General features: G+C 42.9%; 1 protein-coding gene across 1 annotated transcript in view; it reads right to left on the minus strand.

The window, feature by feature from the left end:
* Window positions 1-3590: 3590 nt before the first annotated feature.
* The window catches only part of LOC105484346 (V-set and transmembrane domain containing 5), a 34538-nt gene continuing 25619 nt past the window's right edge, over window positions 3591-12509 (minus strand). The window contains exons 2-4 of the mRNA XM_011745870.3: window positions 6642-6968; window positions 6388-6528; window positions 3591-6257 (exon numbers count right to left, since the gene is read on the minus strand). Coding sequence (XP_011744172.1) covers window positions 6214-6257; window positions 6388-6528; window positions 6642-6968 — 512 coding nt within the window. The 3' untranslated portion in view covers window positions 3591-6213. The remainder of the gene's footprint in view (window positions 6258-6387; window positions 6529-6641; window positions 6969-12509) is intronic.

The raw sequence follows: 12509 nt of genomic DNA on the forward strand, positions 1-12509 counted from the left end.
TCTAGTTTAATGTTTTAACCTGAATTTCCTGGAGTTTGAAGGATGTGCTGTGGAAACTTGGGAGACAGTTTGAAGAAAACCAGTTAGCCCCTAAACAAGTATTGATAGGTTGGCAAGGAGCTGTGTTTGAATCTTGGCTCTACTACTGGCTTGCTGTATGAACTTGGCGACGTTTCTCTGTGAATCTGTTTCCTTATATATAAAGAAGATAGAGATGCCTCCTCTACTAACCTCAGTGGTGGTTGAGAAGTTTCAATAAGGTTGGTAATAAATGTTAAATTCTAAAGTGCTACGTAAATATAAAGCATTAAGCAAGTGTGCTTCTAAGAGTCAAGCCAATTAGAAAAAATGGTTGAGATACCAGCTGTATTTATTAGGAGAAAGCATTTCAGAATGTCATGTATTCACATTTGCGTGATGTTTTATATATGGTGAAGATATTGAGTGCTTTTCATCAGATTTCTTTGCTGGAATACCATCAAATCAGAGGGATAACCTGATTATCTCATGTTGATCTGGAATTGTAATTGGCCCTTAAATGCTGGGATTACAGGTATGAGACACCACGCCTGGCCTCCTTAGATATTGCTGATGAATAAAAACAGGGGCAACTAAATTATTTAGTAAGTCCACTTTGTTTAGTTGGAAAAAAATCCATTCAGAACATGAGGCACCCGAGGGAAAAATATTTTTACGGACAGAACTACCTGGACAAGCACGAGCCTGTAATATCAAAGGAATTTAACCTAGGTGTGTGTGTGTGAGATGGAGCAGGAACCCCTTCTTAAAGGCCTGTGGGCACCCTGAGCATGAAAATTAAGGAAAATCTTGAATTCCTTCGAGGGAATTTCCGGGGTAGTCCTGAGATATAAACAAGCAACTTGATAAGCAAGAAGATAATAGTAACTTAAAACAATTGCCAAGGAAGTTAAGAGTCCAGATGCTTGGTTCCCTATAGAAACTAAAGATAACATCTTAAAATATGACCCTGAGTTGTTTTCAGAATCTCAGATCCCCACCAAGTGGATTTGCTGTCATGTGGGCCTCAGATAAGCAAGGACAACTTGCACTGCTGTTCTTTGTTCTGAATTTCTTCCTGAGGGGCCTGGAGGAGGTCAAGCCTGTGAGCTGGAACTAACATTCTTTTCTTTGACCCAAATTTTAGACAAAGCTTCTTAGCCAATTGCAAATCAGAAAATCTTTGAATCCACCTATGACCTGTTGGGCCCTGCTTCGAGATATCCCACCTTTTAGATCAAACGAATGTACAGCCTCCTCCATGTATTGATTTATGACTTTGCCTGTAACCTCTGCCTCTCCACCTTTGTGGGTTTTTGGGGGGTTTCTTGTTTTTGTTTTTTGAGACAGGGTCTTGCTCTGTTACCCAAGCTAGAGTGCAGTAGTGCAATCAGCTGCTCATTGCATCCTCAACCTCCTGGGTTCAAGTAATCCTCCTGCCTCAGCCTCTCAAGTAGCTGGGACTACAGGTATGCACCAACACATCTGTCTAATTTTAAAAAGTATTTTGTAGAGTCAGGGTCTCACTATGTTGGCCAGGCTGGTCTCAAACCAGCTCAAGGGATACTCTCACCTTGGCCTCCCAAAGTGCTAGGATTACAGGTGTGAACCATTGTACCTGGCCTTGCCTCCCCACCTTTAAAACCCTTACCTGTAAGCCATTGAGGAGTTGGAGTTCTTGCTCGGTGCCCTACAATAAATACCTCATTTCTCTTGCTGCAGTCCCAACGTCAGTGCTTGGCTTTGCTGTGCCAGGTGAGCAGACCCCAGTTTGGTTTGATAATGTTACTTTATAAAACCAAATCTAACACTAAAACTTTAGATTTATTTTACATTATCAATACCCTCTCTCCCACCAATACTCAATCTCCAAAAAATCTTCTACCAATTCTCGGTAAAACCCACCGAAATCGTGGAACATTGAATTCCCTAAAAGACCAAGAGATTCACAGGACATAGAATTGAATGCATTACTTAACAGGCAGAAGCCATCTTGGTTGAAGGAACTGGCCTGATACAATAGTAAGTTTGCCTAAGATGATTTTTGTTTATATCATTTGAAATAAAAAGTGATTTTTCAGTGAACAAACAATTACAGTGTGTTCAAAAATACCCAGCTGGGCACGGTGGCTCATGCCTGTAATCCCCACCCTTTGGGGGGCTGAGGCAGGCTGATTACCTGAGGTCAGGAGTTCGAGACCAGCCTGACCAACATAGTGAAACCCTGTCTTTACTAAAATACAAAAATTAGCCAGGCATGGTGGTGCACGCCTGTAATCCTAGCTACTTGGGAGGCTGAGGCAGGAGAATTGCTTGAACCTGGGAGGCGGAGGTTGCAGTGAGCTAAGATGGCACCACTGCACTCCAACCTCAGTGACAAGAGCAAAGCTCTGTAAAAAAAACCAATTAATAGTGTATTCATACTATGGACTGCATTGTGTAGGCAAGAAGAATGAAGTTTTGGAATAGGTAGACATGAAATAATGCCCAAGACACATTAAGGAAAGACTGGTGAGTTGTAGGGTAATATATATGATAGAATCCCATTTGACTATAAAGAAAATAGGTTAAATATGTATATTTGGCATATATATACACAGATATGTTCATATATGCATAAGCAAGTCTAGAAGGATACACACCAAGTTTGACTGTTGTTTCCTCTGGATTGAGGGAAGGAGAGAGATCTTTTACTTTATTTAGTTTTTGTTAATTAACTCTAGCCAAAGATACTTTAATATACATAGACTTTAGTGGCATTTGAATTTTAAAGAAGGATTTATCACCTCTGTAAGCCAAACCAAAAATACCCACTTAATTTTTAAAGGGCAGTGGAAATGTTCTCAAGAATTGGAAAAGCTGACAGCCAGGTTGGGTGGATTCAGAGAGATGCAAACACTGGCAACTCACACCATTAATGGGAATTGAGTTGGGGATAGATGTGCTAACAGTGATCACAAGGATTTGCTCTGCTTTTAGTAAGCTATGGATGTGTCTGATGCTTCCCTGGAAACTGGGCAGAAGAAACTTATGCTGGATATGTAAAAACTGATGCCGGTGAGACAGTTTCCACTTCCCCCAGTATCCTCTCCAGTGTTGTCAAGGAGGCAGCATGTGAATCACGTCCCTGGGGATTCACCCTATCATATTTGGCTCCTTTGTCCTGGTTACCTCTCCAGCATTCTATTCTGCCATCTCTTCTCAATCCCTTGTTACACTTACCCAACTCTTCGGAATTATAGGGTTTGTCTCTGCATTCTTGCCTGGGGCAAGATACCCTGATAACCTTCTCTCTCACTGCTTTTGCTTCTCACCTTTGTGAGGTATTGCTTCAAGTCAGAGTAAGCACAAAGTGCTCTCAGGTATTTACCATCTTCCGTGGCCTTCAGAGGACATGAGCTCTCCTTGCATACCCGCAACACCATGAAATGAGAAAGTACAATATATACCTTTTGGGGTTCTAAGATCATAACCTCTGAAAGGACAGTCTATTGATAAAGCATGTGTGTTCTGTAGGGTGTCTTACCCACTGCTGAACAAGTGGTACAATTGTCACTTCCTACTTTTGGCCCATTCCAGAAGCAGGAAGAACGCTATTGAATTGCAGTTAATATTCTGAAAGCATAAATTTCAAATTGGTCTTGTAGCTACAATTGGGGGAGAATGGTGGTGCTGATAAGGTGTAGTTTTTCTGAATTGCTAAATAATGTTTACTGTTAGAACCAGTGTAATTAGTTGCATTGTCACTTAAAATATGTGCCAGACCTGGCTGTGATTAAGGGTTTTGTTTATGCTCAGCTTAACAGGACACAGCACCCAGAGCCTCTGATTTTTCGGCAGGAGCAGGCACACACACAAAGGATGAGGACTTTATTTTCAGGTTTTATTTCATTCATTCTTTAAAACACTTTTTTTTTTTTTCACAGTTTGAAACATAATTTATAGCTTAACATTTACACTAGCTAATCTCTGTGATTTTATTTAAAAAATAAAAACCTTAGGCTTTGGATTTTAAAACTTTCCACAGGAATGTTCAGGATGGCAGAGCTTTAAAAATTCAAAAGAAACCCTTTCTTCAAAGAAATGGAAAGCCAAGGAAAGAAGCTTTTTTAAAAAAAAAAATTGTAACTTCCCACACTACTGATGTGAATAAACTCTCATGAGATTTTGTGGGGCAATTTAATTGACATCTGCCGTGGAGGCCTCTCAGTGGTGTTCTTTTCCAACTCCCCTTTGATTATGAAGATTGCCAGCCCTGACTTCGGACAAGTGGAAGAGCAGAGTTCTCAAAGGCAGGTAGTGTGGAAGAGGACATGCTGCCCCCAGCAGCCACCCAGCTCCTACTGCTTTCCTGCTGGTGGCCTCTCTGTGTGAAAGATGAGAAAGAAATCAGCAGATTATCCTTGAGCCCCTTGGATACTCCTCACCTCGTTTCTTCATAGCACTGGAAACTGTCCTGGCCCAGGGCCTGGTTCCTTTGACTGCTGCACGGGGAAAGGGCACAGTGTGTGAGTTTACACGTGTGTCTACAGGAGGCGCCTCGAGGGTATCTTCTACCTGTCAGGTGCTAGAGCTACACATCTGTTGTGTAGACCAACTGCTCTCGCCTTTTGAATCAAGCAGTGCTATGGGAGTCCTGCTCTGGATACTGACAGTTCCTGTCTGAATATTCTGAGAGATCCCTTCCCACAACTCTGGATTCAATATTGAGGGAAAGGGTTGTAACTTATCCAAGCAAATCCTTCTCTGCCACATAGGACATAGAGAAGATATGGACATTGGAGACCTGAAAGGAGGGAGAAGAGAAAGGAATGTTCTAGCATTTCTTAACCTTTGCATGGGTGACTTTGTAGCTGAGCACTAGGAACACATCATCATCGGGTGGTACTTTTGGTCTGTAGCTATGAATATTGGAGAGAGAAGAGAATGGAAGATAAATCCATGCCTCCATTTAGAGCTTGTCAAATGGAAGTTGGGATGGAGAAACAGGTGGACATGGTGACCAACAACCTGAGGGAATAATGGCCACAGCCAGCTGTGGTCCAGTCCTCAATCTCACCTGGAGCCCCAAGACCTTAGGTGATTTTATCAATTTCTAATACTCAGAATAGCATTTTCCAGTATAGCTTTCCAGATCCTTGAAGAAGCCTCATGCTTTTCATAAGTTGCTCAGAGAACTCTGTGCGTACTGTGGGCTTCTCTTGATACCCTGACTGTGAGGTAGGCAAAGGCCAAGCGTTCCTCAGGTAGGAGAGGGCAAGGGCCTGACTCGAGACGTGAAGCGTTAGTGACTGAGGGGGACAGATCCAAAGCCCGAGATGACTGATTTTCCAGCTGCATCACCCACTGTGCAAGCTCAGCTTTCACACAGGTGGCATCCAGTGCTTCAGGAGGCCAGGTGCTGCCCATAGCAGAGATGAGCTGTTGTTTTACTTCCAATGGCCTAAATTTGAGCCATGGGAGGGAAAATCCAATTAATGTTGGAATGAGGGAGGAAGAGAAAGATAATTTTCTCTCTATTCCTTGTATGCAAAGCTGGCCTCTCAGGAGTCCACTGAGCTCCTCCCCCATAAAACTCCCAGCCACCGGGCCTCACCTCTGAGCAGCTCACTGCAGCACAACAGCACCAACCCCCACCCCCAGTCTCTTCACCTCTGCTCTGAGGCAGCAGATTGTCTGAAAGCCTCAGGTTTTCTCACCATAGCTCCCACAATCATGCTTGCTTGTGGGATACCAGATGGGGGACTGGTAGGCACAGCAGTTGCAGAGCAGATAGGAGCACAGAAAGCATGTTCTAATGCTGGCTGCACACCCATCTGGAAATCCTCTGGCCTCTGATACAGGGACTCTGACAACAGGCCATCCTGCACGCCAGAGTGAGTGTCGTGAACAAGCAGCCAACGCGTGCACTTGCCCATTGGTTATGGGTCAGCACGGCTGTGACGCTGCAGCCAAGCAAAGCTCCTGGTTCAAGGCCTCAATCACTCTTCTCCTTGAACTTGGCGTGAGTCCTAAAACTAGCTTTGTTCATCCACAGTCCTCAACTCCATGCAGTCAATGTTGTTAATCTCCTGCTGTCCTGTCAGGAGCGGGCTGCAACAGGACCACACACAATGGGTATAATAGCTGTGCTTGCTCTTTTTGTTGGAGAATAGTTTCCTCTTGAGGTAGGAATGCAGTTAGGCCCAGCCTTGGCTAACACTCAACATCTTCCAGCTCAATCTCCTCAGTTGTGCTTTCTGTAAAGCAAAGACAAGTCAATGAGTTGGAAATCAAGCCACATAGCGCTTTCTTGGTGAGAACAAGGTAACACATGCCACCTCTGGCCTCAAAACCACTCATGGATTATCACAAGGCCCAGGGAGTTACCTTTGAGTTTGTGTCTTCTCTTCCTCTGAAATTTATATGCACACTTATTACAAACCCACATGAGGCTGATTAACACTGCGGCCACAGCAGCGAGAAAAGCAAGGATGACAGCGACAAAGTGCAGGTCTTCATAGAGGATCTCTATGGAGTGAGGGTGAGGGAAGGGGGAATACAACATTTCTTTTAATATTGTGAAATCGACCTCCCACACACTCACCGTTCAGAGGGGTGCCCGGGGCCAGGGGATGTCTTACCAGAGACGTGCAGCACGATGGTGCCAAACTGGCTGCTCCCCAGGCGTTCTGTCACGGTGATGACATAGTAGCCGGAATCCCTCACTCCCACACTGAAGAGCTGGATGGAGCCGTTGTCGAAGGTGCAGACTCTGTCCTTGTGGCTTTGGGAGATGTTGGCCTGAGTCCCTGGTTTCCACTCCACGATCTTCTGCGTTCCCCAGTTGGACGAATACGTCCATTCGATGGTGGGCACTCCATGACAGGAGTACTCAACGGAGAGCAGGATGTCTTCTTTGACGGTGGCATTGATGGTGGCCTGAGGAATGTACAGGGACACGCCCTGACCTGCAGGATGATATGCTGGATGTTGGGCACATATATATGGCTTTATACTGAAGTGAACTTATATAATTCGTTAATCTATTTCACAAATATTTATTGTGTGCCTATTATATACCAGGAACTGTTCTAGGTTTTGGTGCTTAAGTGATAATGCTAAACAAGACACAAGGCTCCCTGGAGATAGAGAGCTCTACACACAGAGCAACCTTTTTCTGTTTTGAAGAAACTCTGTTTAGAATGCTCCCTTTTATTTCAACCAGGAATCTGACACCTTTGTAGCAAGGTGGACTACAGAGGTTCTCTCCTAGTATATGGGAGCCCTTCTGATGCCCAAGGACTGTTCTCATGACTCTCTGGATCACTCCCTTTCACTCAAGCCCTCAATGTGTGACATAGTTATTCTTTAACACAGAACAAAGTGCAGAGTTTAAGACGACTGGAATAAAGAAGAAAACAGGGCAAATTCTAGGCCAGACCTCAGAGGGCAGGAATCATGTTTCTTTATCCCTATGGTCCCTGAAACCAGTACAATGCCTGACACATGGTGGTTGGTCAATAAATGTTTGCTGAGTAAATGAATAAGTGAATGACCAAATATTTACAGCAACAAGAAACATGAGCCTTTTCCTAATAGGAATGTCGATGCTTGGGTGTTTTGAAAAATTAGGTACATCTAAAAGCTAACATAGGGAAGAGAACTATATTTAAGACTTTCTGTGCCAGTTACTATGTTATCTACTTTACAATCCTTATCTATTTTATTGTATTTATTTTTTGAGATGGGGTCTTTCTCTTTCGCCTGGGCAGGAGTGCAGTGGCCGGATCTCAGCTCACTGTAAGCTCCGCCTCCCGGGTTCACGCCATTCTCCTGCCTCAGCCTCTGAGTAGCTGGGACTACAGGCGCCCGCCACCTTACCGGGCTAATTTTTTGTATTTTTAGTAGAGACGGGGTTTCACCGTGTTAGCGAGGATGGTCTCGATCTCCTGACCTCATGATCCGCCCGCCTCCGCCTCCCAAAGTGCTGGGATTACAGGCATGAGCCACCGCGCCCGGCCAAGTGATTCTTATGTCTCAGCTACCTGAGTAGCTGGGATTACAGGCGTGTGCCACCACACCAGGCCAAATTTTTTTGCATTAATATTTTTAGTAGAAATGGGGTTTTGTCATGTTGGCCAGACTGGCCTCAAGTGATCTGCCTTCTCGGCCTCCCAAAATGTTGGGATTACAGGCGTGAGCCACCATGCCCAGCCCATCTCTCTACTTTGTGACTATCTATCTATCAATCATGTATCTATGTTTCCTGATTTCTCTGACCTCAAATATGAGCAGTTGCAGTAGTGATTACTGCTATAAGATTTAGAGAACTATATTTAGAACTAGTGAAAAATCTATATTATAACCTCTGTGCATTTCGTGTACATTCTGTTAACCACGTTGGTCAAGGTTACTAACAGGTTGATATCCTGGGAGACTACCAGCCCTTTTCACACCCTCATGGAACTTCACTTTGAGCATTTTGGTTACTTTGGCCCAGGAAACTGCAAAACTAAAAAATAAATAAAAATAACAACTCCAATTTTCTGAGATGCTGATACAACTGGAAACTGGCTGATTGGTTCTTGCTGGTTTTTATATTTTCTCTGGACCAGAGAAACCTCTTGCCCTTTTTTTTTTTTTTTTTTTTTTTTTTTTTTTTTTTTTTTTTTTGGTAGCGATGAGGTCTTTCTGTGTTGCTAGGCACTGGTCTTGGACTTCTGGCCTCAACCTCCCAGTGTTGGGATTACAAGTGTGAGCCACTGTGTCCAGCCTAGAAGAGCTTCTTTAAAATTTTTTTCAAATTTAATTGACAAATAAAGATTGTATACATTCAAGGTATACAGCCTGATGATTTATCTCTGTTGTGTAATGATGATCACAATTAAATTAATGAATATATCTATCACCACTCATGCTGAACATTCAGTCCCCAGAATTTGTTCATCTTATAACTCCAAGTTTGGACCTTTTGATCTACATCTCCCTCTTCCCCACTGGCCCCAGCCTCTGGCAACAATTCTACTGTATTTCTATGAGTTCAATTTTTTTAGATTTCACATATAAGTGAGATCATACAGTATTTGTCTTCCTATGTCTGGCTTATTTCATTTAGCAACTTAGCATAATGTCTTTCAGGTTCATCCATGTTGTCACAAATGGCATGATTTTCTTCTTCATATGGCTGAATAATATTCATATATATCTTTATTTATGTATTCATCTGTCGATGGACACTTAGGTAGTTTCCATGTCTTGGCTATTGTGAATATGGTGCAGTGAACAAGAGCATGCAGATATCTCTTTGTTACACTGATTTCAGTTGTTTTTGATATATACCCAGTAGGATTGGTGGATTGTATGGCACTTTTCTTTTCTTTTTTGAGACAGGCTCTCACTCTGTTGCCCAGGCTGGAATGTAGTGGCGCAATCTTGGCTCACTGCAACCTCCGCCTCCCAGGTTCAAGCGATTCTCCTGCCTCAGCCTCCCGAGTAGCTGGGATTACAGGTGCCCGCCACTTTGCCCAGCTAATTTTTGTCTTTTTAGTAGAGATGGGGTTTCACCATGTTGGTCAGGCTGACCTCGAACTCCTGGCATGAGGTGATCCACCCGCCTTGGTCTCCCAAAGTGCTGGGATTACAGGCATGAGCCACCATGCCTGGCTGATACCTCTATTTTAATTTTTTTGAGGAATCTCCATACTTTTTTTCATAATAGCTATATCAATTTACATTCCCACTGACTTTGTGAAAGGACTCCCTTTCTCCATATCTTGACCAACATTTGTCATCTTGTCTTTTTGACAATAGCCAGCCTAACAGGAGTGAGGTGATATCTCATTGTGGTTTTGATTTGCACTTCCCTGATCAGTTCAGCACCGATTTATGTACCTGTTGGCTATTTGTATTGTTTTCTTTGGAGAAATGACTATTCAGGTCCTTGTGCCCATTTTTAAATCATTTGTTTCTTTTTTGTTGTTGTTTGGTTTATGCTATTGAGTTGTATGAGTTCCATTTACATTTTGGATATTAACCCCTTTCCAGGTTTGCAATTATTTTTCTGAATTCTGTAGATTTCCTTTCCATTTTGTTGATTGTTTCCTTTGCTGTACAGAAGGTTTTTAGTTTGATGTTGTCCCACTTACTCATTTTTGGTTTTGTTGCTTGTGTTTTGGGTGTCATCCAAAAAGTTATTGCCAAGACCAATGTCAAGAAGTTTTTCCCTATTTTCCCTTCTAGGAGTTTTATTGTTTCACGTCTTACGCTTAAGTGTTTAATCCATTTCAAGTTAATTTTTGTGAATGATGTAAGATAAGGGTTCAATTTCACTCTTTTACATGTGAATATTCAGTTTTGCCAACACCCTTTATGAAGAGAGTCCTTTCTTCATTGTGTATTCTTGGCACTTTAGTCAAATATTAGTTGACCATATATAAATGCCTTTGTTTCTGGGCTATTTTGTTTCACTGATCTGTGTGCCTGTTTTTATGCCAGTGCCATACCATTTCAGTTTACTATAGCTTTGCAATTTGCTTTGAAATCAGGAGGCATGATGCCTTCCGCTTTGTTCTTCTTTCTCAAGATTGCTTTGGCTATTCAGGATCTTTTGTGCTTCTATATGAATTTGATTTTTTTTTTTTTTTTTTTTTTTTTTTTTTTTTGAGACAGGGTCTCCCTCTGCCACCTAGGCTGGAGTGCAGTGGTACAATCATGGCTCCCTATAGCCTCGACCTCCCTGGGGTTAAGATGATCCTACCACCTCAGCCTCCCAAGTAGCTGGGAATATAGGTGTGCACCACCACATCCAGGTAACTTTTGTATTTTTTGTAGACACAGGTTTTCACCATGTTGTGCAGGCTGGTCTCAAATTCCTGGGCTTAAGCGATCCACCTGCTTCAGCCTCCCAAAGTGCTAGGATTACAGGCGTGAGCCACTGCATCTGGCCTGCTTTTTTGATTTCTGTGGAGAATGCCACTGAAATTTTGATACGGATTGCATTGACTCTGCAGATCGCGTTGGGTAATATGGACATTTTAACAATATTAATTCTTCCCATCCATGAACATAGGGTATCTTTCAATTTATTTGTGTCTTCAGTTTCCTTTGTCACTGTCTTATAGTCTTCAGCATATAGACTGCTCGCCTTCTTTGTTAAATGTATTCCTAAATATTTTATTGTTTTTGATTTTATTGTAAATGGGACAGCTTTTTTTTTCTTTTCTTTTCTTTCTTTTTTTTTTTTTTTTGTTGTTGTTGTTGAAATACGGTCTCACTTTGTCACCCAGGCTGGAGTACAGTGGTGCAATCTTGGCTCACTGCAGCCTTGACCACCCGGTCAAGGTCCAAAATAAATGAAATAGAGACTAGAAAAATAATAGAAAAGATGTACAAAACTAAGAGTTGATTTAAAAAAAAAAAAAAGAAAAAGAAATAAGGGCCAGGCTCAGTGACTTATGTCTGTAATCCCAGTGCTTCAAGAGGCCAGTGTGGGAGAGGATCATCTGAGGCCAGGAGTTCAAGACCAGCCTGGGTATAATTTAGTGAAACCCTATATCTACAGAAAGCAAAAAATTAGCCAGGTGTGGTGGTGCACACCTGTAGTTCTAGCTACTTGGAAGGCCGAAGCAGTTGGATCACCTGAGCCCAGGAGTTCCAGGCTGCAGCGAGCTATGATCATGCCATTGCACTCCAGCCTGGGCAACAGAGCCAGATCCTGTCTCTAAAAAAATTAAAAATAAATAAAAATTCAGAAATAAAATCGACAAACCTTTAGTTTTCTGACCTGATCTTTATTATTTCTTTTCTTCTGCTCTTCTTTTTCTATTAGTTTTCTAATAATTCGTTGAAGTGTCAAGTTAGGTTGATTACTTGACTTTTTTTTTTTTTTTTTTTGAGATGGAGTCTTGCTCTGTTGCCCAGGCTGGAATGCAGTAGCCCGATCTCAGCTTACTGCAAGCTCCACCTCCCGGGTTCATGTCATTCTTCTGCCTCGGCTTCCCAAGTAGCTGGGACTACAGGCGCCTGCCACAACGCCCGGCTAATTTTTTTTTTTGTATTTTTAGAAGAGACGGAGTTTCACCATGTTAGCCAGGATGGTCTCAATCTCCTGACCTTGTGATCCACCTGCCTCAGCCTCCCAAAGTGCTGGTATTACAGGCGTGAGCCACTGCGCCTGGGCCGACATCTTTTTTCTTAATGTAAGCGTTTATAGTTATAAACTTTCCCCTTAAAACTGCTTTTGGGGCCGGGCGCGGTGGCTCAAGCCTGTAATCCCAGCACTTTGGGAGGCCGAGACGGGCGGATCACGAGGTCAGGAGATCGAGACCATCCTGGCTAACACAGTGAAACCCCGTCTGTACTAAAAAATACAAAAAAACCAACCAGGCGAGGTGGCGGGCGCCTGTAGTCCCAGCTACTCGGGAGGCTGAGGCAGGAGAATGGCATAAACTCAGGAGGCGGAGCTTGCAGTGAGCTGAGATCGGGCCACTGAACTCCAGCCTGGGCGACAG

The sequence above is a fragment of the Macaca nemestrina genome, chromosome 12 (assembly GCF_043159975.1).
Source record: "Macaca nemestrina isolate mMacNem1 chromosome 12, mMacNem.hap1, whole genome shotgun sequence".
In the NCBI taxonomy this organism is placed as follows: Eukaryota; Metazoa; Chordata; class Mammalia; order Primates; family Cercopithecidae; genus Macaca; species Macaca nemestrina.